The sequence below is a fragment of the Giraffa tippelskirchi genome, chromosome X, assembly GCF_054371585.1.
Source record: "Giraffa tippelskirchi isolate mGirTip1 chromosome X, T2T-mGirTip1v1.2.pri, whole genome shotgun sequence".
Taxonomy (NCBI): domain Eukaryota; kingdom Metazoa; phylum Chordata; class Mammalia; order Artiodactyla; family Giraffidae; genus Giraffa; species Giraffa tippelskirchi.
Window position 1 is genome coordinate 133,810,367 of NC_137289.1, and position 27,371 is coordinate 133,837,737.

The window sequence follows — 27,371 nt, forward strand, 5'->3', positions numbered from 1 at the left end:
AATTTACTACCCTGGGTACAGATTCTGTTTAGATTCCTTACTAATTGAGTACCTAAAACCTAAGTTCATTTGTCCTGTCGATTCCTCACAAATTGTTTTGCTGTCTACAAAATAAAGAAGCTGCCTACTTTACCCACTCCTTAGGTCCCATTTCTATGACACTTCTGTGCACATGAATTGCAATTTGTCTCTTTTTCTCCTGTTACCCTGTCTTGTGTCAGGTTTATTAGTAATCTAACCACAAGAATTCAAAAGGGGTAGAGGGAGGAATTTCCTCCTTCCCTACACACCTCAAGAGAGTTCACCCTTATATCTTAGAAACTCCCCAGAGACAATGTGCATAGAATACCAGTCTGTGCACTGGAATCTCCTGCATTGAGACAAGAGCAGAGACAACCTTAGATTTCCGTCTGTTAGGGGTCAGATTGTGTCCCCTCCAAAAATACATATTGAAGGCATAACTCACAGTACTTCACAATGCAACTGTACTAAGAGATAAGGTCTTTAACGAGATGGTTGAGTTAAAATGAAGTCATTAGGGTGGGCCATACCCCAACGTAGCCCTAAGAAGAGATTGGGACGCTAAAGGAGGCACCAGGGATATATGCACTCAAAAGGACTGGCAGGTGAAGAGGACGGCCGCCTGCCAGCCAAGGAGACAGGCCTAAGGGGAAACCAGCCCTCATCTTGCACTTGCAGCCTCTACAACTCTGAGAAAAGAAATTTCAGTTGTTTCAGCCACCCATTCTGTGGGGTTTTGTTGTGGAAAGCCTGACAAATCAGTACGTTGCCCCAGGTAGAGATTTCTTCCTGGATTGTCTTTTCACTTTCCTGTCATTCATAAAGGCTATCTCACCATCGTCCTTATATGATTGCAGCTCCTTGTTTCTAAAGTTCTGTGGGCAAAGGCTATGTCTTGATCTTAGCCTCACCGGAACTAGCATAGAGCCTTTCAAAGAGCAGATGCTCAAGAAATAAATGAAGACAGTAAGAGGTCTAATTTGTTAAGATTTAATACCTCCTGCATTCTTTAATAGGCATATCAAGGGATAAATTTGTTAATTTTTCAAAACAGAAGACAGAAAAGATGGAGAAAAATCAAGGTTGATCATGTTTTGAAGTTTCTTTCATTTTATTTTTTCATTCCATTATCCCAGCAATTTTATTGTGGGATTGCTTCCCATTTCAACTAAAATCCCTATTGTGATGTCAAATTTTCTTCTCTGGATGATTTTTTAAAAGTCTTGGACTTCAGTAGGGGTGGGAGAAGCTGCTGGACCTGGCCATGGATCATGCCTGGAAGTGACAGTGGTGCCAGGCCTGGCTGGAACTGTGGCTCGAGCTCTCTCTTCCTCATCTCGCAAAGCTTCTTCATATTGTGATGAGAAGGCACTGGGGACTGTATCATTCACTTTTGCCAGAAATTCCAAGACTTTCATTTTGCTGGTGTCAGCCGGACTCTTGGGCCCCACAGGAACTGGTAACGTGGAGGATCGCTGTTGGCAACCTGGCGGTACTCCAGGTACTTCATCGTCACTAAGTCTTTGGTGATGAGCTTCCTGGGCTCTCCGTAGATGACGTGTTTTCTCCCAGCATATACTTGCATCATATTCAAGAATTTCCAGATGTCTTCCTCAGCGGCACAGTTGCCCTTCACGAAGATCACACCCAGGACTGTCATCAAGAGACCGGCCTTAGGTAAAGCCCCTACCATCCCACACCCTGCCATTGTTGGGCAGGTTCAGTTTGCTCACAAGGTCATAGGAGTGGATGGTTGAGTCCGCTTCCTTCAAGTCAACTGCAAAGACAGCCTCGATGTGTTCAGAGGCTCTCTTGAGAATCTCGGCAAATCGGTCATGGTATCCTGGGTGGATGATCTTCAGCATGTCTTCCTTCATAATGGGCTGCCTCATTTTATACTTATACAGAAGGAACTGCTCCAACAAACTTGTCATGCTGTTCAGAGTATCACTGTAGGTGTTCTCGGTCGAAGATGAGACATCGGAGGACCGTGAATCTTCCTCATCTTGCCTGGTATCTTCTTCATCAGATGTTGTGTCAGAAGTACTTGAAAAAGTGCTGGTAGTAGATGGGGCTTCCGAAGACCCCTGGGAAGTGCTCTTTGACCCAGTAGCTGATGAGCTCTGTGAATTATCTTCTAAAAGAGAAGAGGTAGAGGGAAGCTCTTCCATTACTGCAGCGGGCTGAACTCCCTTGTGACTCTGGGGCTCACCTCGGGGCTGGTGGCTTTTCTCATGGATGTGGAGCTTATGATTCTGACCCCGAGGCATGATGACTGCGCTGGGGGACAATGATTAGAAGTGTGAGTAGGAGGGCAGGTGATAAGCGCCCGCAGGATGATGAAGCTTGAGTGTGCAGCCACAGCAGGGAAATAACCACCTTGGATGTAAGGAAGGCTACAGTTGTGGTTTTTTTTTTGAGGGCGCTGTTCTCAAAACCCCCAGGGTTCCTATTCTCCTAATCAGCCTGTCCTTTGGGAGACATATTGACGGAAATTAGAGTGATCTTTAGGCTGCATCCTGCTACCCCTGCCTCAGGCACGCTGGAGTGACAGAAGGGGCTGGTATTCTCCTAAACAGAGGCTTCTGTTATTTCACATTCAAGACCACCACCCAACTGGTGGCCAGTCATAGGACCCATTCCCTCTGCTGTTCTGTAGTTGGCATCACAAATCTCCTGGGGATTTCTGAGTAGTGAAGGGGTCCTCCGCTTATCACCCCAGGCAGTAGTTATCACCTAGTACTGAGTGCTCAGTGGGATGTTTTCTGTCCTGGCCTCTGGAGTCCTCAACACTCATTAAGAGTACTTCAGTTGGCTCCCCATAGGGCCTGGTGTCCCCACCCCTTTCTTGGAATGGTATCTGCACCTTCATACTAAGGGTTTCACCACCTACACACCTGATTTAAATAAATGTTGGTGGAACTTCAGCTTGACGCCTCTGCCCTGGTTCTTCAAGGGCTATAAGGAACAGGGCTGGATTCATCATCACTTCTTTTGATTGGCGGATGATCCCTCAGTCCTTGCTTTGACCTCTGTTGTGGCCTGAAATTCTACCCTCCCTTCCCCTTAGGCCCACCCCTTATACTACTGTACTTTCTTACAGGACGGCAAGTATCACCGTGAGACCCCTAGGAGGCAGTAAGATTCTCCTCATCCAACCATACCTGTCTTTGGTCTTCTGAGGCGCAGAGGACGACATGAATCATATGGTTATGGGGTATGTGGTTCCCTTCGTCTTCAGGTTATTCAGTGGGTTTCTGGAAAACCTGGAAATAACCCCACTGCTGGCCCTAGGCTATACCCCTTGGACCCTGTCCCAAACCCCCTTGTGACATCATAGAAGGAAATGGGCATATCATGTCAACAATGACCAGGTATCCCATGGATGGCAGGAAGGGCAGGGCTCTGTGGGGTTTCCTCAGAGTGAGGTCACAGGGTTTCCTAAGTCCAAAGCTGGACTCCTGGCAGGGTTTGGCACTCCTGTCTTTGTTTATGTAAGGGAGCTCTCCTCAGACTAAGGTCCTCACTCCCTGTGGTGCCAGAGAGGGAAAGTCTGGGAATGCCACATCAGGCTACTCCTACCTGTGCCTTCAGGGGTGACATCAGGATTCAGGCTTCTTGAGGCCCTCTCTGTTCGGTGTAGGGGTATGCCCTCACTCAGGTTCCTCACCTTGACGCCTGGGGGACTCTGGATTTCCTCTTTCTTTCAACCTAAGGTGACCCGTGTAGACCAAAGATCATGTCTTTGCAAGCCCTGAAAAGAAGTGAGGGGTTGCTCAGCCTGGCAGCCCTGTCTTGGCCTTCTGAGAGCAGACACAGCCCAGTCTCTCTGTGACTTCAGTTATGATGTGGGTTTTGTGTCCTCAGTCCTCATTCATCTATCTTTACCTTGACTCCCGTCTCTTCTATGAAAGACTTCTTGGGAAATGCCATGTCTTGGAAAAGTCTTAGTCTGCCTTCAACAAATCTCACAGAGAATAGGTTGAGTCCCAGGAGCAATGGGGAAGCTGCAGTCCGAGAGGGGGCCCCAGCATAGGTGGTGTGCTAAGTAAACATGCTGATCTTTTCCTTCTCGTCACTGACCAGACACAGCCTCTTATAGAACCTTCACTCTAACAGATTTACTCTCTGAAAGGAAGGGGCTGAATTAAATGATTTGGTGTGTCCCTGATCTTTTGTGGTTTACTGACATTTCCTTTGTAGGTAACTTGTCACTGAATGCTGTCTCCTCCTCTATTCGTACTTCACTTTTATTTTCATATTTTTGTTCCTTATTTCTGGGGATTTTTATTCCAAAACCGTGTTTGGGGTATGAAGGTCTGCTATTTAACACGTGAAATACCTTTGGGACTAGTGTTCAGAAACAGAAGTGACCCAAGGTTGGCCTCATCCTGGAGGAGTGGCACAGTAGGGCTCTGGAGGAATTCAGTGCCAGGGTTCAGTCCAGCTCCTGTCATTTATGAGCTTTGAATTTGAGCTTCTCTATTCCCCCTTCTTTATCTGCAAATTGTGTTTGAAAAAGTCTATAGTGTAGGACCACGTATATGTGTGATGTATGTAAGTCACCTGGCACAGTATGAGACAAACTTTGGTAGGTTGAATGAATGGCAGTTACTACGAAGATGATTTTGACCCCAAATGATAACAAACTTCCATCACGTAATTTATTTCCAGCCTATATTAGAGAATATGCAACTCCAAACAATAATCAAGTCCACATCAGCACTAATGCTCCCAAGCAAGTAAAACTAAGCAGTATTTCCCTATTTGAGCACCTGTTTTAATATGTGTTTGGGGTTATCCTCTCCACATGGATGCAAGTGCAAGTTCATTTGTCTCAAGGACCAGCAACTTCCCTCTCAGGTGCCTTTTTATCCAAACCACCCCTAATTTAATACCACTGACAGTAAAAATTGAGCCCTCCCTTAAAGTTTGCCAAATTACACTCAACATAACCTAATTATACTGCCCGTTTAACAGAGCAAGCGCTGATGATCCCGTCCCAGAAAAAGAGAGACCGTCCAGTGACGTCTTGGCATCTCACTTCAGTGGGTATCACCCTTATTTCTCAGAAACTCTCCGGACAGCTTTTGATGAAAACACATAGTTTGAGTGTTCACGTGCTCTGGCTCAAGTGCACAGGGCCCCTTCCATTCCCTATGCTGAGATTCCCTGTGGTTTTCTGATATCCCCAAATAATGGTGAATATATGGTTTAGATATATTCCCGGTTTAGAGCCTCACCTCTGAGAACCATTATATGAGTGTCTGCCATCACTCCCACGGCTTCATCTAGCCCAGCATGCATCTGGACTGAAAATTACCTCCCACCGAGGACGCAGACGTTTCCCAAGACCCAGTGCCACCTTAATCAGGTAACTTAGACTTGCTTGCTCTCATCTGGAACCTCCTCTTCCACACGTTCCCCTCTTTTTGTTTATGATTTGTTCATTCCTTAGAGTTATCTCACCACCTTCCTTATATGGTACCTGCTGCTAGACTCAAAATTCCATGGCCAGTGGCTTGGTCTTCCTTTTCTTACCAACCCAGTAGTATAAAAAAGCCTTCTAAAGAAAAGATGGTCAATTAACTTGGGAGAAAAAGGAAATAATGAGCAAAAACTCTATTTTATTATGATTTAAGTGTCATACAGTTTGAATGAGCTAAGCAAATCTAAGTCCATGTTATTAACTTTTACAAGGAAAGAGGACAGATAAGAAGACAGACAAAGAATAAACCAGCGTTTACTCTGAAAGCTTTGTGATCCAAAATATTTATCTCTAGGATTCTTACACATTTCCAAGTAAAATTCTATTCCAATGCTATGTTACCTCGTTCTGGACCATAAGGAAAAATACTGAAGTCTTTTCAACTCGTTTACAAGTAACAAACTCCTAATCGGAAACCTAACAGCAGTAAACGTGACATCCATGACATTAATAAACTTATAGATTCTGAGGCAAAATAAACCTTATGAAGAGTAGGAACATTTAAAACTATAAAATACCACTACCTACCTACCTAAATCCTCTATTTTTGACTAGATATTATTCATATGGATAAAAGGAAAACATACATATGTGTTAAAAGTGCACCTAGCCTCCCATACTACGTAAAACTGTGAAGAATACATGGGTTTTGTTCCCTCCACCCCTACTGCCCTGCGCTGTTTAAGAGGTGGGCTGTTCTCTTCCAACACAAAGGGAACAAAGTGCCCTGCCCCTCTCCCTAGTTGTGGGAGCAGCTGCAGGACTTGGCCTTGGAAGCGGCACTGGCCTCAGCCTTAGCTGGAGGCATGGGCATGCCTCTCAGCACCGCTCTCTCCACCTGATCTCTCAGAGCCGCGTGATAGAGGTGTGGGAAGTAACTCGGGACTCTACCCTGGATCTTGGCCAGGACTTCCAACACCTTCATCTTACTGGTCTCAGCATAAGCTCTCGGGCCCCACAGGAACTCGTAGCGCGGAGGAGCGCTATTGGGCACCTGGCGGTAGTTTAGGTACTCCTTCTCCACCAGATCTTTGCTGATGAGCTTTCTGGGCTCCCCAAAGATGGAGTGGTTCCTCCCAGCATAGATCCCCAACACATTGAGGAAATCCCAGACCTCCTCCTCGGTGGCGCTGTCACCCTTCATAAAGATGAGGCCCAGGAGCGCCATGAGGAGACCAGACTTGGGCACCGGCGCCTCCTCATCACTCGGACCTTCGTCGAGCGTGAGACCGAACTTGTTGACGAGGGCGTAGATGTTCCTGCTGCAGTCGACTTCCTTCAGCTCCAGGCCAAACAACACCTCCACGCGCTCACAGGCTCTGCTCAGGATCTCAGGGAAGTGCTGCCTGTATTTACTGCTGACGACCTTCAGCAGGGCATTCTGCGTGATGGGCTCCCTCTTGGTGTACTTCTCCATCAGGAACTCCATCATTATGCTGGCCTTCCTGGACAGAGGATCTTTGCGAAACTTCCGAGCAGCCAAGGCTGCCTGGGCAGCATCTACCCTTTCTTCCTCTGGGCCCTGGGCACCCTCATCAGATCCTGCGCAGGAAGGCCCTGCGTCAGGAGAGCTAGGGGCCATGGCTCCCTGAAGCTCCTGGCAATCACCAGCAGCAGGGGAGCTCGGGGTGGAACCCTGAGGGACAGAAGAGGGGGAGGAGGGGCACTCCTCTCCTGGGACTGCAGGAGCACTGGCCTGGGCCTCCTGAGTGTCCCCCTGGACCTGGTGGCGTTTCCCGCGGGCATGGGACTTGGTTTTGTGCTTCCGAGGCATGACGACACAGGTCAGGGACCGCAGGTGGGCGTGCAGTTAGGAAGGCAGGCAACGAGGGCACCTTGAGGAAGGACAAAGAATGCCGTGAGCACCTTCACCAGGGAGAGTCGTCCCCAGCTTACACCAAGTCTGCTTCTTAGGGGGCCTTGAGTCTACTGCTCTAGGACCCACAAGTCTCCTGTTCTCCCGGTCAGCCTGTCCCCTGACACCCCTGAGAAGGAAGTGAGAGTGAGCCCGGGGGCACAGCCAGACAGCCCTGCCTGGACATTCGAGAGGGGCCTGTGGGGGCTGGCAGGGGAGGCATGTCACATTCAGAGTCAGGATGAAAAACGGGGAACGACCCCCCCAGCACCCGCCCCGTTCCCTCTTCTGCTCTGAAGTTGATGCTGCCACCTTCCCTGTGACTCCGGAGGAGAGGAGGGAGCGCTCAGCCTCCCAGCGAAGGGTCCCGAGACCCGCCCTTCTGCAAGCAAGCGCCAACCTCCCCACTCAGACCGCAGCCTCCCTTCCCCGTGTTTGGCCGGGAGGAAGCGCTGACCACAGGGGAGGGTCCTGATTCGCCCGTGTGTCGGGGAGGATGGTCCTCACCCTGGCGCCTCCTGAGCCCTGACATCCTCCCTCTACTGACCAGCTACCAACCCCTCGGACCGAGGTCCCCTCCTCCCTCCATGTCCCACATCCGAGATCGCAATGAGGGTGCCATGCAGCTGTTAGAGCTGCCTGGATGCCATCCGGATGCTCCGAGGCCAAGTCGCGGGGGGTGGGGGTTTCGCGTGGCCGCCGTTCTGGGGTGTGGAGACCCTCAGTCCCCACCGAGGGTCCCTCGTTTATCTACAGGGCTCGGGGCTTTCCCTCGGCTGAGCAGAACTGGAGTCCACCAGCCCCGGACCGAAGCCTTCCTCTCGGAGACCATGTGGGTGAAGCAGATGGACCTGGGGCTTAAGATGCAGGCCCGGATCTTCCGGGTGAGAGCAGGGCAGGGTGGCCAGGGGTTGTCCGGCCCCCTCTTTTCAGAGGGAAAGGCTTGGTCGTGCCGGACGTGTGTCCCCGCACGTGTAACTCACGTCACCTCACACTTTGACACCTGATGAGACCTGCGACTCCTCCGTCTGGGCACCGTACACGGCAGTTCTCAAAGATGGCAGCAGCTCTCAAAGATGGCTTCGCAGCCCCACGTGCGTACGTGGTCGTCACTTCCTGTCATGTGCTTCTGTGTTCCAGGCAGACAGCAGAGGCGGGGCCAGGGCAGGCGGGGTTCCGGGGGAGCTTCCACCAGGATTGGCATGTGCACCTTCTCCTGACTCTTAGCGGATCCTGAGACCTTCCCTGTACTGAGCTGAGTCTACGGGTCTCCCTCCCAGGCTCTAGCTTCTGTCAACACCCCAGCGGGAATTGTTTGTGGGCCTGGCCGAACAGCCTTCCTGGAGCTCCTGAGAGTGACAGTGAGGGCACTGCCGGGCCCCGTCTTCTGTGCTGAGTGATGCTCCGTCCTCTCTCCGTGTCTTCCCTTGACCCCTGTAGGTGGTGGGCTACGTCCCATCTGCTGACCTGAGGACAAGGCCTCACATTGAAGACGTCAAGCGCCAAGACTCCTGGTGAGAAGTGCATGTACATCTCCTGTGGACACTTCTGCCTGAGGCTTCCAGGAAATGGCTGCTGCAGGTAAGATGAGCTGAGAGGGAAGGATGGGAGACTGTCTTCTGTGGTGTGGAACCCCTCACATCTCACCCAGGATCTTCATATTGACTGCCGGCAGGGCCTGGAAATCCTACGAAAAATTTTAATTGGAGGATAATGGCTTTATGATGTGTTAGTTTCTGTTGTACAACAGTATGAAGCAGCTATAAGTATACATATATCCCCCCACCATGAGCATCCCTCACGCCACCCCCATCTCACTCCTCTAGGTTGTCACAGAACACCAGCCTGAGCTCCCTCTGTTATACAGCATCTCCTCACTAGCTATCTCTTGTACACATGGTAGTGCATATATGTCATTGCCACTCTCAATTTGTCCCCCCTTCTCCTTCCCTTGCTGTGTCCACATGTCTTTTCTCTACATGAGTCTCTATTCCTGCCCTGCAAATAGATTCATGAGTGCCATTTTCTAGATTCCATATAAATGCATTAATACGCAATATTTTTTGTTCTCTTTCTGACTGACTGCACTCCATATAACAGACTCCAGGTGCATCCACCTCACTACAACTGACTTAAATTCGTTCCTTTTTATAGTTGAGTAATATTCCATTGTATATATCTACCACAACTTCTGTATCTATTCATCTGTCAGTGGAAGTTGCAGTGGTTGCTTCCGTGTCCTAGCTGTTGTAAATAGTGCTGCAATAAACAGTGCGGTCCATGAATCTCTTCACGTATGGCTTTCTCAGTGTGTATGCCCAGTAGTGGGATGGCTGAGTCATAGGGTAGTTTTATTTCTAGTTTTTAAAAGAATCTCCCTACTGTTCTCCATAGTGGCTATATCAGTTTACATTCCCCCTCAAAGTTCAGGAGGGTTCTCTTTTCTCCACGCTACTTCATCCTTTATTGTTTCTAGATTTTTTTATGATAGCCTTTCTGGCAAGTGTGAGGTGATACATCATTGTAGCTTTGCATTTCTTTCATAATGAGTGGTGAGCATCTTGTCTTGTGAGCATCTGTATTTTTTTTTTAAGAAACAGATTTAGGATTACAGACAATTAAGTAGATAGTATACAGAGTTCCTATAGAGCCAGTCTCTCGCTCCACTTAGCATCTTCTGTTAGTAACATCTTGTATTGGTTCAACTGGTACAAGTTCATCTGTTAAAACTGAGCAGCTAATATCCATATGGTGTTATTAACTATTGTCCATTGTTTACAATATATTTCACTTTTGTTGTTTTGCAGTTCTGTGTTGTTGTTTTTGTTCATTTGCTCAGTCATCTCTGACTGTGACCCCATGATCCACAGCATGCCAGGCTCCCTGACCTTTCCCACCTCCTGGAGTTGGCTCAAACTCACGTCCATCCAGTCAGTGATGCCATCCAACCATCTCATCCTCTGCTGCCTCCTTTTCTTTTCCCCTTCAATCTTTCCCAACATCAGGGTCTTTTCCAATGAGTCAGCTCTTCCCCGCAGGTGGCCAAAATTTTGCAGCTTCAACTTCAGCATCAGATATTCCCATGAATATTCAGGGTTGATTCCCTTCAGGAATGATTGGTTTGATCTCCTTTCTGTCCAGGAGACTCTCAAGAGTCTTCTCCAGCACCCCAATTCAAAAGCATCAATTTTTTCAGCGCTCAGGCTTCTTTATGGTCCAGTGCTCACATCTACACTTGACCTCTGGGAAACACATAGCTTTGACTAGACACATCTCTTTTGGCAATGTGATGTCTCTGCTTTTCATTACGTGATCTAAGTTTGTCATAGCTTTTCTTGCAAGTAATAAGCGTCTTTTCATTTCATGGCGTCTTTTAATTTGGGGCTTCCCTCGTAGCTCAGGTGGTCAAGAATCTGCCTGCAGTGCAGGAGATCCGGGGTCAATTCCTGGATCAGGAAGATCCCCTGGAGAAGGAAGTGGCAACCCACTTGAGTATTCATGCCTGGAGAATCCCATGGACAGAGGAGCCTGGGAGGCTACTGTCCATGGTGTCGCAAGAGTCAGACACGACTTAGTGACTAAACCACCACCACCACCGTCATGGCTGAATTCGCCATCCACAGTGACTTTGGAGAAGAAAATTAAATCTTCCATTGTTTCTACTTTTTCCCCATCTGTTTGCCATGAAGTGTTGGGACCTGATGCCATGATCTTAGTTTCTTAAATTTTGAATTTTAAGCCAGCCTTTTCAATCTCCTCATTCACCCTCATCAAGAGTCTCTTTAATTCCACTTCACTTTCTGCCATAACAGTGGTATCATATTCATATCTGAGGGTGTTAATATTTTTCCCAGAAATTTGATTTCAGCTTGTGTTTCATCCAGCCCATAAATGTGCGTGCTGTACTCGACAGATAGCTTTAATAAGCAGGGTGACAATATACAACCTTGACTTACTCCTTTCCCAATTTGAAACCAGTCTGTTATTCTTTGTCCACTTCTAACTGTTGCTTCTTACCCTATATGCAGGTCTCTCAGAAGGCAGGTAAGGTGGTCTGGTATTCCCGTGGCTTTAAGAATTTTCCACAGTTTGCTCTGATCCACACAGGCAAAGGCTTTAGCATAGTCAAGCAAGTAGAAGTTTTTCTGGAATTCCCTTGCTTTTTCCAACGGAAATTGGCAATGTAATCTGGTTCCTCTGCCTTTTCTGAATCTAGCTTGTACAGATTGAAGTTTTTGGTTTACATTCTGTCGAAGCATAGTTTGGAGGATTTTGAGCATTCCCTTCCTAGCATTTCCCTTGTGAAATGAGCGAAAGTATATGATAGTTTGAACATTCCTTGACATTGTACTTCTTTGAGGTTGGAATGAAAGCTGACCATTTCATTTCCAGTCCTGTGCCCACTGCTGAGTTTTCCAAATTTGCTGGCATATTGAGTGCAGCACTTGTACAGCATCATCTTTAAGGTTTGAAATACTTCAGCTGGAATAACATCACCTCCGCTAGCTTTGTTCATAGAGATGCTTCCTAAGGCCCACTTGACTTCACACTCCAGGGTGTCTGGCTTTCGGTGAGTGATCACACCTTCATTGTTATCCGGGTCTTTAAGACCATGTTTGTACAATTCTGTGTATCCTTGCCACTTCTTCTTTATATCTTTGACTCTGTTCCATCCCTAGTGTTTCTGTCCTTTATTGTGCCCATCTTTGCATGAATCGTTCCCTTGGTATCTTTAATTTTCTTGAAGAGAACTCTAGTGTTTCCCATTCTATTTTTTCCCTCTATTTCTTTGCATTGTTCACTTAAGAATACTTTCATATTTCTCCTTGCTGTTCTTTGGAAATCAGTATTCAGATTGGTATATCTTTCCTTTTCTTCTTTGCCTTTGCTTGTCTTCTTTTCTCACGTATTTGTATAGCCTTCTCAGACAACCATTTTGCCCTGTTGCATTTATTTTTCTTGAGGATGGTTTTGGTTATCACCACCTGTACCTCTTTGTGATCCTCCATCTTTAGTTCTTCAGGCACGCTGTCTTCCAGATCTAAGCCCTTGAAACTATTCCACACCTCAACTGTATAATCATAAGAGACTTGATTTGGGTCATATCTGAATGGCCTAGTGATTTATCCTTCTTTCTTCAATTTAAGCCTGAATTTTTCAATAAGGAGCTTATGGTCTGAGCCAGAGTCAGCTCCAGGTCTTGTTTTTGCTGACTGTGTAGAGCTTCTCCAACTTCTGCAGCAAATTATCTCTTGAGTACCTACTTTTGCATTCCAATCCCCTATGATAAAAGGAACACTCTTTGGGGGCTTTAGCTCTAGGAGGTGTTGTAGGTTTTCGTACAATCGTTTGACTTTAGCTTCTTTGGCATCAGTGGTTGGAGTATAGACTTGGATTACTGTGATGCTGAATGTTTTGCCTTCGAAACCAACCAAGATCATTCTGTCCTGTGGACACTGCACCCCAGTACTGCATTTCACAGTCTTTTTTTGACTATGAGGCTACTCCATTTTTTCTAAGGGATTTTTGCCCACAGATATAATGGTCATCTCAGTTAAACTCGCCCATTCCCATCCATGTTAATTCTCTGATTTCTAAAATGTCGATGGTCACTCTTGCCATCTCGTCTTGTCCACATCCAGTTTCCGTTGATTCATGCACCTAACGTTCCAAGTTCCTATGCAGTACTGTTCTTTACAGCATCAGACTTTAGTTTTACCACCAGACACAGCCACATCTGAGCATCCTTTCGACTTTGGCCCAGTCTCTTCATTCTTTCTGGAGCTATTTGTGGGCTCTTCCCCATTAGTATAATAGACACCTACCTACCTGGGTGGGCTCATCTCCTGGTACCATATCTTTTTGCCTTTTCGTACTGTTCGTGGGGTTCTCCAAACAAGGATATGGAAGTGGTTTGCTATTCTCTTCTCCAGTGGACCACGTTTTGTTAGTACTCTCCACGTGACCCGTCCACCTTGGGTAGCCCTGCATGCCCTGGCCCATAGCTTCTTGAGTTAGAACAGGGGTGTGATCCACGAGATCATTTAGGTTAGCTTTGCATGATTGTGGTTTTTGTTCTAGAGACTTGGGGATTGTAGTTCTTGCTTCTTCTGTCTGCCCTCTGAAGAATGAGTTTAAGAGGCTTGTGGAAGCTTGCTGATGGGAGGGACTGGCTGTGGGGAAACCTGGCTCTTGCTCTGGTGGACATGGTAATGCTTAGTAAATCTTTAATCCAATTTTCTGCTGATGAGTGCAGGTGTGCTCCCTCCCTTTTACTTGTTTTTCCTGAATCTGCTCAGTCCTGGAGTCTACAGGTTCTATGGTAGGACTAAAGGTGACTTCCAAAAGGACTTATGACGACACATGCCTCCCAGGAATGCTGCTAGCAGTTCCCCTGTCCTCACAACAGGCCACTGTGGCCCTTCAACTCTGCAGGAGACCCTCAGACACTCACAGGCAGGTTTGGCTCCATCTCTTGTGATGTCACTGCTCCTTTTCCCTGGATCCTGGTGCACACAAGCTTTTTTTTTTTGCCCTCCAAGAGTCTCTTTTTCTCCCAGTCCTGCGGGAGTTCTGTAATCAAATCCTCCTGTCCTTCAAAGTAAGATTCCCTGGGGATTCCCATTCCTTTTGCTGGATCCTCGTGTTGGGACATCAAATCTGGGGCCTAGAGTTTTTGCCACAGTGTGAGAACTTCTTTGGTATTATTGTTCTCCAATTTGTGGGTCGCCTACCCAGCTGGTAAGGGATTTGATTTCAGTGTGATTGTGCCCATCCTACTGTCTCCTTGTAGCTTGTCCTTTTTCCTTGGACTTGAGGTATCATTTTTTGGTGGGTTCCAACATCCTCTTGTTGATTGTTGTTCAGTAGCTAATTGTGATGTTAGGAGGTTAGGAGAATTTCTTCAAAAGCTCAGCAGAGCAGGAGAAACTTACTGCAGGGTGGTGGATTGGCTGGAACCGTGTCCAGTATGTGCATTTTTCAAGAACACAGGGTACAGATGGCTTGAGAGGTGTGTACTTTTAAATGATGTGAGGAGTGCCATACCTTGACATTCAAACTAGCATGAAATGTGAAAGAGTTTGGGAATGTTCTTGTTAAGAGATGGATATTCAGGTTAGGGACACCAAACCTGAATATGTGCTGTCACTCTGAGAAATTAAAGATACAGAATGTGGAGCATAAATGGTTTCTGATACAGATAAAAGTATAGGAACCTGTTCACATTCAGCACTGAATACCTAATATAGGAGTTGGCAAAGGGCAAAAGTGACAGAATGCATGATAAAGCATAATAGGGTTAACTGCCTTTCAATCCAGTACTGCTGTATACTGGCTCAAAAAGTATGTAAGAACCAGCTGATCATTCAGACCTTTAGCAACAGCATATTATAGAAACAAGATAATAATATGTCAAAATATGAAAAGTTCTATTTCCAAGAATGAAATGCCGCTTCAAGTACAAGGCAGTGTTTGGAGGAATACTGGTGTTTATTAACTATTTTTTAAAATCTGTTTTAGAGTACATAAACCCATATTTTGAAAAGGAAAGTTAAAAATATTATAGGATAATTACACTGAAAACAAATATTGTAAATATCATCTCTTATGGAAAATATGCAGAATTACCTTTAGATCAAAAAGATTTGCAGAATGTTTGGGGATTAAATTTTGCAAAGAGAGCATGGTTCAAAAAATAAAGATATAAAAATGATTGTACATGTATATGTGTGACTGAGTCCCTTCAGTATTCACCTGAAACTATCACAATGTTGTTATTCGGCTATACCCCAATACAAAATGTTTTTGGTGTTAAAAATAAATAAATAAATAAAATGTATATTCCTAGCTCCTCCAAAAGTAAATAAATAAATACAAATTTCTGTTGCATAATGAAATATGTAATTATATCAATATGAGTAAAATCATTAATGACATTCTTAGCTGTCCAGGTTTTAACTGAAAACCTCATTAAGAGGGATTGTGAACTCAGAAGGAAATATGTGAGATGTAGCTAACGTGAGGGAGGATGAAATTTCCCTCTGCCCTTCTAGGTTTTTGTGTGTGGTCTAAGAATTAAATTGACGTGAGACAGATTAATAGGATAAAATAAAAGTTTAATATCACATATACATGAGAGAGGAGAAGGCAATGGCAACCCACTCCAGTACTCTTGCCTGGAAAATCCCATGGATGGAGGAGCCTGGTCGGCTGCAGTCCATAGGGTTGCTAGGAGCCAGACACGACTGAGCGACTTCACTTTCACTTTTCACTTTCATGCATTGGAGAAGGAAATGGCAACCCACTTCAGTGTTCTTGCCTGGAGAATCCCAGGGACGGGGGAGCCTGGTAGGCTGCCGTCTGTGTGGTCACACAGAGTCGGACACGACTGAAGCGACTTAGCAGCAGCAGCATACATGAGAGAGACCCAGGAAAACTGAATAACTCACCAACATGGACAAAGCCCGGAGTCAAAGCAAAAGAAGATGTTAATGGTGGTGGTTTGGGACTTGAAAGGATATGAAGGCAATTCTCATGGAGATGGAAAAGCAAATGTTGGTAAACAAATGATTGTTGCGCCAGGCAGAGACCCTGGGCCACAGAGTGAACTCTCATCTCTAGGTCCTGCCAAAATTTCCCCACCACACCTTGCCCATAATCTTTGTGGATATCTCTTGTCATAGTTCTATTCAGGGAATAGGACCTTTGTCCAAATTCTTTCAGGCATTAGGTGGAAGTTCAAGTTCCTTTCTGAGTCTTTTGGCCTTGATTGTGTTCAGTTAGAAATAATCTGCTTATCAAAAGAGACATTTTGAAATGGCATGTTTTGCTCCTCCATACTAACTAGGGAAGTAAAAGAGTTACAGTAAAAAAGAAAAATTTAAAAAGTTACGAATCCTAGTTTCCTTTGTATGACATTCGCATTTTGAAAGACACGTGTTACCATATAAAAACACTGTGTTACATAACAGCCTATTGATAGCTTAAGGTGAAGAGGTGAAGTGAAGTGAAGTCGTTCAATCATGTCCAACTCTTTGGGACCCCATGGACTGTAGCCTACCAGGCTCCTCGGTCCATGGGATTTTCCAGGCAAGAGTACTGGAGTGAATTGCCATTTCCTTCTCCAGGGGATCTTCCGGACCCAGGGATTGAACCCAGATCTCCCGCATTGAAGGCAGACGCTTTACCATCTGAGCTACCAGGGAAGCCCCGCTTAAGGTGAATGATGTCAGATTTGCGATCTCTGAAAAGCTTAGGGACCAGGGACCAGTCTTGATCACTCAAGACCTTTTATGTAGCAGAGTTTTATCAAAGTAAGAAAAGGGACAGAGAAAGCTTCTGACATGGACATCAGAAGGGGAATGGAGAATGCCCCCCTAGCTAGTGTTATCAAGGCCTTATATACTTTTTTCAGACCCCTTCCCACAACAAACATCTTAAATTAACAAGAGTAGAACAAACGATAGAAAGATGTTTCCAGACCCACTTCCATAATATACATTTTAAGATGACAGGGTTAGTCAGAAGGTTCTTGTTAAGGAGAAACATGTCCTCAGGAAAGATACATTGTTGTATTGACTAAGACAAAGCAATGTGGAAAAACTTTTCTACATTTCCATTTCTCCTTGAGAGCTCCAGATCCCTTTCTCCTTCTTGAGGGCTCCTGACCCCTTTCTCCTCCTTGGGAACCCTGGACTTCTTATCAACCTACCTAGGAATTGACTCTCTCATTCCCCTCTTTTCTTTTAGGAGAATTATGTTGCCAAGGGACAGGGGCATAATTTTTGTTCCATAACTACTTCCTGCTGTTTAGGTGCATTGTCCCTAAATCGTTGAGGCAACATATTCTTCTAATCCTCATATTGAGGGTCTCTGATCCAGGGGCCTCAAGTAAAAGTTGGAGGAGGTTGTGGCACTCACAGGAACTTGGACACCCATTTTTAATTTAAAAGCTTTCAGACAGCTAGAAACAAACCCCGTTTTGCAGTTACAGATGTAAGGTAAAATAGTTATGAAACCAAGTTAAAACCTAATCAAAATTAAAAGTCACACTATGTCCATAGTTTAGGTACAATATGTTTTGCCGGTCCATTTTAGGATTGTTAGATGTCATCACAGAGTTGAAGAAAGTCCTTTCCTTGAAGCAGAGAAACCCACCATGGGAAGTCTTCAATTGGTGAGGAGGTGAGTACGCTGCAGACCCAGCAATTATGTCGATTGTGGAATGTGGCATAGGAATGAGCCCAGGACAGGAAGGCGTTGTCATGAGGGTCACACGGCAGACTCAGGACTTGTGTTGGAGTCAGCAGAAGAAAGCCCACATAGATTCTCAGGCCCATCTTGGTTCCTGGCTCACACAGTGGCTTGTTTGACTCAAAGGTTGGGTGAGCTGTTAACATCCCAACAATGTCTGTTGAAAAGCTAAAAGCTGAGTCACATAGTTAATTTTAAGGCTTCAGGATCTATGACAATATCTGTGCACAGAAACAGTCTGTCATAGAGACAGTTCCTTCTTTTGCAGGGGGCAGTTCAAGCCCTCATTAAAGCTATGGGTAGAACTGTAAACCAACTGTCTTGTGTTTCCTGAGTTAGTTTACATGGATGTCTTTTAATAATGTCATTAGCCTTTTCAACTTTTTCTGAAGATTGGGGTCTCCAGGAACAGTGTGATATTCTATTCCTAGAGCTTTTCACACTTCTCGAGTTATAGCAGCTTTAAAGATGGAGCCATTGTCACTCTGAACTTTAGAGTTTAAGATCCCACTTATATCATGAGAAGTCACTACAGTAAGATTTTGCCCCTTAGTAAATTTACGAGCTTTAGGCATTAGCAGAACAACAGTAACAGTTACCCTTAAGCATTGTGGCCATAGCCTTTTTTCAGTAACAAACTAAACTCTGATCCTGTGGGCAAGCTCAAAGTTGGAGCCTGTACAAGAGCAGTTTGAAGAGCCTTAAAAGCCCTTTGAGTCCCTGGGGACCAAACCAGCTTGTCAGTTTGGGTCTACTGAGTCTCAGTTATAAGTTTAGATAAAGGCTGGGCAAGTTCCCCATAATCCAGAATCCAAATGCAACAATAGCCTGTAATGCCCAAGAATCCTCTCATTCTCTTCAAGTCATATTTGGCTCATTAAGGAATTTCGGACAATAAAGTATAAGGATTAAACACTTATTATTCATATATCTTGAACAGCTCTCCATTTATCATATGACTTTTTACACCCCAAATGGGAGTGTTGTTTGGACTGTTACAGGGGATTAATAGCCCCTGCTCCTTTAAATTCTCAATGATGGTTTTTAACCCTTCCTTAACACCACAAGCTTTAGTGGATACTACTTTTGATGTGAAAATAGGTGAGGGTCTTTGAGCTTGATAAAGACATGAACCGCATTGTGTGCTCGACCCACAGTTATTCCCTCAGCCCACACTTTAGGATTTACATTTTGTTCAATTAATGAGAGAGAAAGGGCAGGCTCCATATTCACGAAAACAGAGGCCTGGACCTTGCTCAGTATGTCCCTCCCCAGACGGAGTGAGGGAGACTCCAGCACGATCAGAAAGTTGTGAGAAAACAGCACAGGGTCCCAGTTGCTGCTTAAAGGCTGGCTGACATAATATTGTTTGGCTCACCTAGACGGCCCCATTATGGTAGTGGATCGGGAAGAAAGTGGGCCAGGGGCTTCAGGGAGCACAGATAAAGTTGCTTCAGTGTCCAGAAGAAGTTGACTGATTGACCCCATATTAAAAGCAGCAATGGAGAAACAACAAATAACACACAAGGGGATTCCCATAAGGATAACAGCTGATCTTTCAATAGGAACTATTCAGGCCAGAAGGGAATGGCAGGACATACTTAAAATAATGAAAGAGAATAACCTACAACCCAGATTACTGTACCCAGCAAGGATCTCATTCAGATATGAAGGAGAATTCAAAAGCTTTACAGACAAGCAAAAGCTGAGAGAATTCAGCACCACCAAACCAGATCTTCAACAAATGCTAAAGGATCTTCTCTAGACAGGAAACACAGAGAGGATGTATAAACATGAACTCAAAACAACAAAGTAAATGGCAACGGGACCAATACTTATCAATAATTACCTTAAATGCAAATGGGTTGAATGCCCCAACCAAAAGACAAAGACTGGCTGAATGGATACATAAACAAAACCCCTATATATGCTGTCTACAAGAGACCCACCTCAAAACAAGGGACACATACAGACTGAAAGTGAAGGGCTGGAAGAAAAAACTTCACGCAAACGGAGACCAGAAGAAAGCAGGAGTTGCAATACTCATTTCAGATAAAATAGACTTTAAAATAAAGGCTGTGAAAAGAAACAAAGAAGGACTCTACATAATGATCAAAGGATCGATCCAAGAAGAAGATATAGCAATTATAAATATATATGCACCCAATATAGGAGCACCACAGTATGTAAGGCAAATGCTAACAAGTATGAAAGGGGAAATTAACAATAACACAATAATAGTGGGAGACTTTAATACCCCACTCACACCTATGGATAGATCAATTAACAGAAAATTAACAAGGAAACACAAACTTTAAATGATACAATAGACCAGCTAGATTTAATTGATATCTATAGGACATTTCATTCCAAAGAATGAATTTCACCTTTTTCTCAAGTGCACACGGAACCTTCTCAAGGATAGATCACCTCCTGGGCCATAAATCTAGCCTTGGTAAATTCAAAAAAATTGAAATCATTCCAATCATCTTCTCTGACCACAATGCAGTAAGATTAGATCTCAATTACAGGAAAAAAACTATTAAAAATTCCAACATATATCGGCTAAACAACAGGCTTCTGAATAACCGGCAAAACACAGAAGAAATCAAAAAAGAAATCAAAATATGCATAGAAACGAATGAAAATGAAAACACAACAACCCACAACCTATGGGACACAGTAAAAGCAGTGCTAAGGGGAAGGTTCATAGCAATACAGGCTTACCTCAAGAAACAAGAAAAAAATCAAATAAATAGCCTAACACTACACCTAAAGCAACTAGAGAAGGAAGAAATGAAGAACCCCAGGGTTAGTAGAAGAAAAGAAATCTTAAAAAATTAGGGCAGAAATAAATGCGAAAGAAACAAAAGAGACCATAGCAAAAATCAACAAAACTAAAAGCTGGTTTTTCAAGAAGATAAACAAAACTGAGAAACCATTAGGCAGACTCATCAAGAAACAAAGTGAGAAGAATCAAATCAACAAAATTAGAAATGAAAATGGAGAGATCACAACAGACTACACAGAAATACAAAGGATCACTGGAGACTACTACCAACAGCTATATGCCAATAAAATGGACAACTTGGAAGAATGGACAAATTCTTAGAAAAGTATCTTTCCAAAACTGAACCAGGAAGAAATACATCTTAGCAGACCCATCACAAGCACAGAAATCGAAACTGTAATCAGAAATCTTCCAACAAACATAAGCCCAGGACCAGATGGCTTCACAGCTGAATTCTGCCAAAAATTTAGAGAAGAGAAAACACCTATCATACTCAAACTCTTTCAGAAAATTGCAGAAGAAAGGAAACTTCCAAACTCATTCTATGAGGCCACCATCACCCTGATCCCAAAACCAGACAAAGATGCCACAAAAAAAGAAAACTACAGGCCAATATCACTGATGAACATAGATGCAAAAATACTTAACAAAATTCTAGCAAACAGAATCCAACAACATATTTAAAAGATCATACGTCATGACCAAGTGGGCTTTATCCAAGGAATGCAAGGATTCTTGAATATCCGCAAATCAATCAATGTAATACACCACATTAACAAATTGAAATATAAAACCCATATGATTATCTCAATAGATACAGAAAAAGCCTTTGACAAAATTCAACATCCATTTCTGATAAAAACCCTCCAGAAAGCAGGAATAGAAGGAACATACCTCAACCTAATAAAAGCTATATATGACAAACCCAAACATTATCCTCAATGGTGAAAAATTGAAAGCATTTCCCCTAATGTCAGGAACAAGGCAAGGGTGCCCAGTCTCACCAGTACTATTCAACATAGCTTTGGCCACAGCAATCAGAGAAGAAAAAGAAATAAAAGGAATCCAGATTGGAAAAGAAGAAGTAAAACTCTCACTGTTTGCAGATGACATGATCCTCTACATAGAAAACCCTAAAGACTCTACCAGAAAATTACGAGAGCTAATCAGTGAATATAGTTAAGTTTCAGGATATAAAATTAACACACAGAAATCCCTTGCATTGCTATACACTAACAATGAGAAAACAGAAAGAGCAATTAAGGAAACAATACCATTCACCATTGCAACGAAAGGAATAAAATACTTAGGAATACATCTCCCTAAAGAAACAAAAGACCTTTATACAGAAAAGTATAAAATACTGATGAAAGATATCAAAGAGGACACAAATAGATGGAGAAATATACCGTGTTCATGGATCAGAAGAATCAATATAGTGAAAATGAGTGTACTACCCAAAGCAATCTATAGATTCAATGCAATCCCTATCAAGCTACCAACGGTATTTTTCACAGAACTAGAACAAATACTTTCACAATTTGTATGGGAATACAAAAAACCGCGAATTGCCAAAGCAATCTTGAGAAAGAAGAATGGAGCGGGAGGAATCAACCTGCCTGACTTCAGGGTCTACTACAAAGCCACAGTCATCAAGACAGTATGGTACTGGCATAAAGAGAGAAATATAGATCAATGGAACAAAATAGAAAGCCCAGAGATAAATCCACGCACCTATGGACACCTTATCTTCGACAGAGGAGGCAAGAATATACAATGGAGAAAAGACAATCTCTTTAATAAGTGGTGCTGGGAAAACTGGTCAACCACTTGTAAAAGAATGAAACTAGAACACTTTCTAACATCATACCCAAAAATAAACTCAAAATGGATTAAAGATCTAAACGTAAGACCAGAAAGTATAAAACTCCTAGAGGGAAACATAGGCAAAACACTCTCCGACATAAATCACAGCAGGATCCTCTATGACCCACCTCCCAGAATATTGAAAATAAAAGCAAAAATAAACAAATGGGACCTAATTAAAATTAAAAGCTTTTGCACAACAAAGGAAACTATAAGCAAGGTGAAAAGACAGCCTTCAGAATGGGAGAAAATAATAGCAAACAAAGCAATGGACAAAGAATTAATATCAAAAAGTTACAAGAAACTCCTGCAGCTCAATTCCAGAAAAATAAATGACCCAATCAAAAAATGGGCCAAAGAACTAAACAGACATTTCTCCAAAGAAGACATACAGATGGGTAACAAACACATGAAAAAAAGCTCAACATCACTCATTATTAGAGAAATGCAAATCAAAACCACAATGAGGTACCATCTCACCCCCATCAGAATGGCTGCTATCCGAGAGTCTACAAACAATAAATGCTGGAGAGGGTGTGGAGAAAAGGGAACCCTCTTATACTGTTGGTGGGAATGCAAACTAGTACAGCCACTATGGAGAACAGTATGGAGATTCCTTGAAAAACTGGAAGTAGAACTGCCATATGACCCAGCAATCCCACTGGTGGGCATACACACTGAGGAAACCGAAAGTGAAAGAGACACGTGTACCCCAATGTTCATTGCAGCACTGTTTATACTAGCCAGGACATGGAAGCAACCTAGATGCCCATCAGCAGACATATGGATAAGGAAGCAGTGGTACATATACACAATGGAATATTATTCAGCCATTAAAAAGAATGCATTTGAATCAGTTCTGTTGAGATGGATAAAACTGGAGCCTATTATACAGAGTGAAGTAAACCAGAAAGAAAACCACCAATACAGTATCAGTTCAGTTCAGTCCCTCAGTCGTGTCCGACTCTTTGCAACCCTGTGAGTTGCAACACGCTAGGCCTCCCTGTCCTACATCAACTCCCAGAGTCTACCCAAACCCATGTCCATCGAGTTGGTGATGCCACCCAGCCATCTCATCCTCTGCTGTCCCCTTCTCCTCTTGCCCCCAGTACTTCCGAGCATTAGGGCCTTTTCCAATGAGTCAACGCTTCACGTGAGATGGCCAAAGTATTGGAGTTTCAGCTTCAACATCAGTTCTTCCAATGAAGACCCAGGACATATATCCTTTAGTATGAACTGGTTGGATCTCCTTGCAGTTCAAGGGACTCTCTAGAGTCTTCTCCAACACCACAGTTCAAAAGCATCAATTCTTCGGTGCTCAGCTTTCTTCACTGTCCAACTCTCACATCCATACATGACTCCTGGAAAAACCATAGCCTTGACTAGATGGACCTTTATTGGCAAAGTAATGTCTCTGCTTTTTAATGTGCTATCTAGGTTGGTCATAACTTTTCTTCCAAGGAGTAAGTGTCTTTTAATTTCATGGCTGCAGTCACCATCTGCAGTGCTTTTGGAGCCCCCCAAAATAAAGTCTGCCACTGTTTCCACTCTTTCTTCATCTATTTGCCATGAAGTGATGGGAACCGAATGCCATGATCTTAGTTTTGTGAATGTTGAGCTTTAAGCCAACTTTTCACTTTCCTCTTTCACTTTCATGAAGAGGCTCTTTAGTTCCTCTTCACTTTCTGCCATAAGGGTGGTGTCATCTGCATATCTGAGGTTATTGATATTTCTCCTGGCAATCTTGATTCCAGCTTGTGCTTCCTCCAGCCCGGCGTTTCTCGTGATGTACTCTGCATATAAGTTAAATAAGCAGGGTGACAATATACAGCCTTGACGTACTCCTTTTCCTATTTGGAACCAGTCTGTTGTTCCATGTCCAGTTCTAAGTGTTGCTTCCTGAATTGCATACAGATTTCTCAAGAGGCAGGTCAGGTAGTCTGATATTCCCATCTCTTGGAGAATTTTCCACAGTTTCTTGTGATCCACACAGTCAAAGGCTTTGGCATGTTCAATAAAACAGAAATAGATATTTTTCTGGAGCTCTGTTGATTTTTCGATGATCCAACAAATGTTGGCAATTTGATCTCTGGTTCCTCTGCCTTTTCTAAAACCAGCTTGAGCATCTGGAAGTTCATGGTTCACATATTTTTGAAGCCTGGCTCGGAGAATTTTGATAATTACTTTGCTAGCGTGTGAGATGAGTGCAATAGTGCGGTAGTTTGAGCATTTTTTGGCATTGCCTTTCTTAGGGACTGGAATGAAAACCGACCTTTTCCAGTCCTGTGGCCACTGCTGAGTTTTCCAAATTTGCTTGCATACTGGGTGCAGCACTTTCACAGCATCATCTTTCAAGATTTGAAATAGTCAACTGGAATTCTATCACCTCCACTATCTTTGTTCGTAGTGATGCTTCCTAAGGCCTGCTTGACTTCACATTGCAGGATGTCTGGCTCTAGGTGAGTGATCGCACCATCATGATTATCTGGGTCGTGAAGATCTTTGTTGTACAGTTCTTCTTGCCACCTCTTCTTAATATTTTCTGCTTCTGTTAGGTCCATACCATTTCTGTCCTTTATTGAGCCCATGGTTGCATGAAATGTTCCCTTTGTATCTCTAATTTTCTTGAAGAGATCCCTAGTCCTTCCCATTCTATTGTTTTCCTCTATTTCATGCACTGATTGCTGAGGAAGGCTTTCTTCTCTCTCCTTGCTATTCGTTGGAACTCTGTATTTAAATGGGTATGTCTTTCCTTTTCTCCTTTGCTTTTTGCTTCTCTTCTTTTCACAGCTATTTGTAAGGCCTCCTCAGTCAGCCGTTTTGCGTTTTTGCATTTCTTTTTCTTGGGGATGGTCTTGCTCCCTGTCTCCTGTACAATGTCATGAACCTCCGTCCATAGTTCATCAGGTACTCTGTCTATCAAATCTAATCCCTTGAATCTATTTCTCACTTCCAGTGTACAATCGTTAGGGATTTGATTTAGGTTATAGCTGAATGGTCTAGTGGTTTTCCCTTCTTTCTTCAACTTAAGTCTGAATTTGGCAATAAGGAGTTCCTGATCTGTGCTACAGTCAGCTCCTGGTCTTGTTTTTGCTGACTGTGTAGAGCTTCTCCGTCTTTGGCTGCAAATAATATAATCAATCTGATTTCGGTATTGACACGGTGATGTCCACGTGTAGAGTCTTCTCTTGTGTTGTTGGAAGAGGATGTTTGCTATGACCAGTGCATTCTCTTGGCAGAACTCTATTAGCCTTTGCCTTGCTTCATTCTGTACTCCAAGGCGAAATTTGCCTGGTATGCCAGGTGTTTCTTGACTTCCTACTTTTGCATTCCAGTCCCCTATAATGAAAAGGACATCTTTTTTGGGTTTTAGTTCTAGAAGATCTTGTAGGTCTTCATAGAACAGTTCAACTTCAGCTTCTTCAGTGTTTCTGGTTGGGGCATAGACGTGTATTACTGTGATATAGAATGGTTTGCCTTGGAAATGAACAGAGATCATTGTGTCATTTTTGAAATTGCACCCAAGTACTGCATTTCAGACTGTTTTGTTGACTATGATGGCTACTCCATATCTTCTAAGGGATTCTTGCCCATAGTAGGAGATATAATGGTCATCTGAGTTAAATTCACCCATTCTAGTCCATTTTAGTTCACTGATTCCTAAAATGTCCATGTTCACTCTTGCCATCTCCTGTTTGACCACTTCCAATTTGCCTTGATTCATGGACCTAACATTCCAGGTTCCTATGCAATATTGTCCTCTACAGCATCGGACCTTGCTTCCATCACCAGTCCCATCCACAACTGTGTGTTGTTTTTGCTTTGGCTCTGTCTCTTCATTCTTTGTAGAGTTATTTTCCACCGATCTCCAGTGACATATTGGGCACCACTGACCTGGGGAGTTCATCTTTAGGTGTCCTGTCTTTTTGCCTTTTCATACTGTTCATGGGGTTCTTAAGGCAGGAGTACTGAAGTGGTTTGCCATTCCCTTCTCCAGTGGACCACATTTTGTCATAACTCTCCAACTATGACCAGTTCATCTTGTGTGGTCCTACATGGCATGGCTCATAGTTTCATTGAATTGGACAAGGCTGTGGTCCATGTAATTAGATTGGTTAGTTTTCTGTGATTGTGACTTTCAGTTTGTCTTCTGTGATTGTGACTTTCAGTTTGTCTGCCCTCTGATGGAGAAGGATAAGAGGCTTATGAAAGCTTCCTGATGGGATAGACTGACTGAGGGGGATACTGGGTCTTGTTTTTATGGGTGGGGCCATGGATAGTAAATCTTTAATCCAATTTTCTGTTGATGGGTGGAGCTGTGTTCTCCCCCCTACTATTTACCTGGGGCCAAACTATGGTGAAGGTAATGAAGATAATGATGTCCTCCCTCAAAAGATCCCATGCATGTACTGCTACAGTCCATGCCCCCAACCCTGCAGCAGGCCACCACGGACCCCCACCTTTGCTGGAGACTCCCAGACACCCACAAGCAAGTCTCCTGTGGGATCACCACTGTTTCTTTCTTCTGGGTCCTGGTGCACAAGATTCTGTTTGTGCCTTCCAAGAGTCTTTTCCCCAGTCCTGTGTAAATTCTGGTAGCTCTATGGTGGGATTAATGGTGACCTCCTCCAAGAGGACTTATGCCATACCCACACCCAGAGCCCCTGTCCCTGGGGCAGACCACTGCCAACCTGTACCTCCACAGGAGATGCTCAAACACAGTTCTGTCTCAGTCTCTGTGGGGTCCCTGGGTCCTGGTGTGCACAAGGTTTGTTTGAGCCCTCTGAGCGTCTCTGGCGGGAATGGGGTTTGATTCTAAATGCAAATTTGCCCCTTTGACCATCTTTCTGGGGCTTCTCCTTTACCCTTGGACGTGAGGTATCTCCTCGCAGCCGCTCCAGCGCCTACTGGGGTTTCTCTGACCTTGGACGTGGGGTATCTCCACACAGTGGGTCCAGTGAAGCGCAGGCGCTGCTCCTGACCTTGTATGTGGGGTATCTCTTGCTGCTCCGGTGCTGCACAGCAGAGGAGATACCCTATGTCCAAGGTCAGGAGCAGCAGCTGCAAGGAGATACCCCATGACCAAGGTCAGGAGA

General features: G+C 44.1%; 1 protein-coding gene, 1 long non-coding RNA gene and 1 pseudogene across 4 annotated transcripts in view; 1 reads left to right on the forward strand and 2 right to left on the reverse strand.

Moving 5' to 3' along the window:
* The window catches only part of LOC145537166 (uncharacterized), a 112,398-nt gene that overhangs the window by 11,724 nt on the left and 73,303 nt on the right, over positions 1-27,371 (forward strand). The window contains exons 3-5 of the long non-coding RNA XR_014076244.1: positions 3,125-3,238; positions 5,002-5,395; positions 8,121-8,945. This is a non-coding gene — a long non-coding RNA (uncharacterized LOC145537166). The remainder of the gene's footprint in view (positions 1-3,124; positions 3,239-5,001; positions 5,396-8,120; positions 8,946-27,371) is intronic.
* Positions 1,228-3,275, reverse strand: LOC145537162 (melanoma-associated antigen B5-like; annotated as a pseudogene).
* On the reverse strand, positions 5,631-8,458 carry LOC145537163 (melanoma-associated antigen B4-like). Of its 3 annotated transcripts, none has more exons than XM_081567958.1 (2): positions 8,368-8,458; positions 5,631-7,344 (listed from the first exon to the last, which is right to left on the reverse strand). In XM_081567958.1, the coding sequence occupies exon 2, from the start codon at positions 7,281-7,283 to the stop codon at positions 6,249-6,251; it is 1,035 nt and encodes a 344-aa protein (XP_081424084.1). In that variant the 5' UTR covers positions 7,284-7,344; positions 8,368-8,458; the 3' UTR covers positions 5,631-6,248. The 3 variants fall into 3 exon arrangements, with proteins under 3 accessions (XP_081424084.1, XP_081424082.1, XP_081424083.1); XM_081567956.1 differs by having other exon boundaries at positions 8,353-8,458; XM_081567957.1 differs by having other exon boundaries at positions 8,348-8,458.

Bases quoted from the DNA above. Each gene is read 5' to 3' on its own strand.
- LOC145537163 (XM_081567958.1), bottom strand. From the start codon at position 7,283: ATGCCTCGGAAGCACAAAACCAAGTCCCATGCCCGCGGGAAACGCCAC.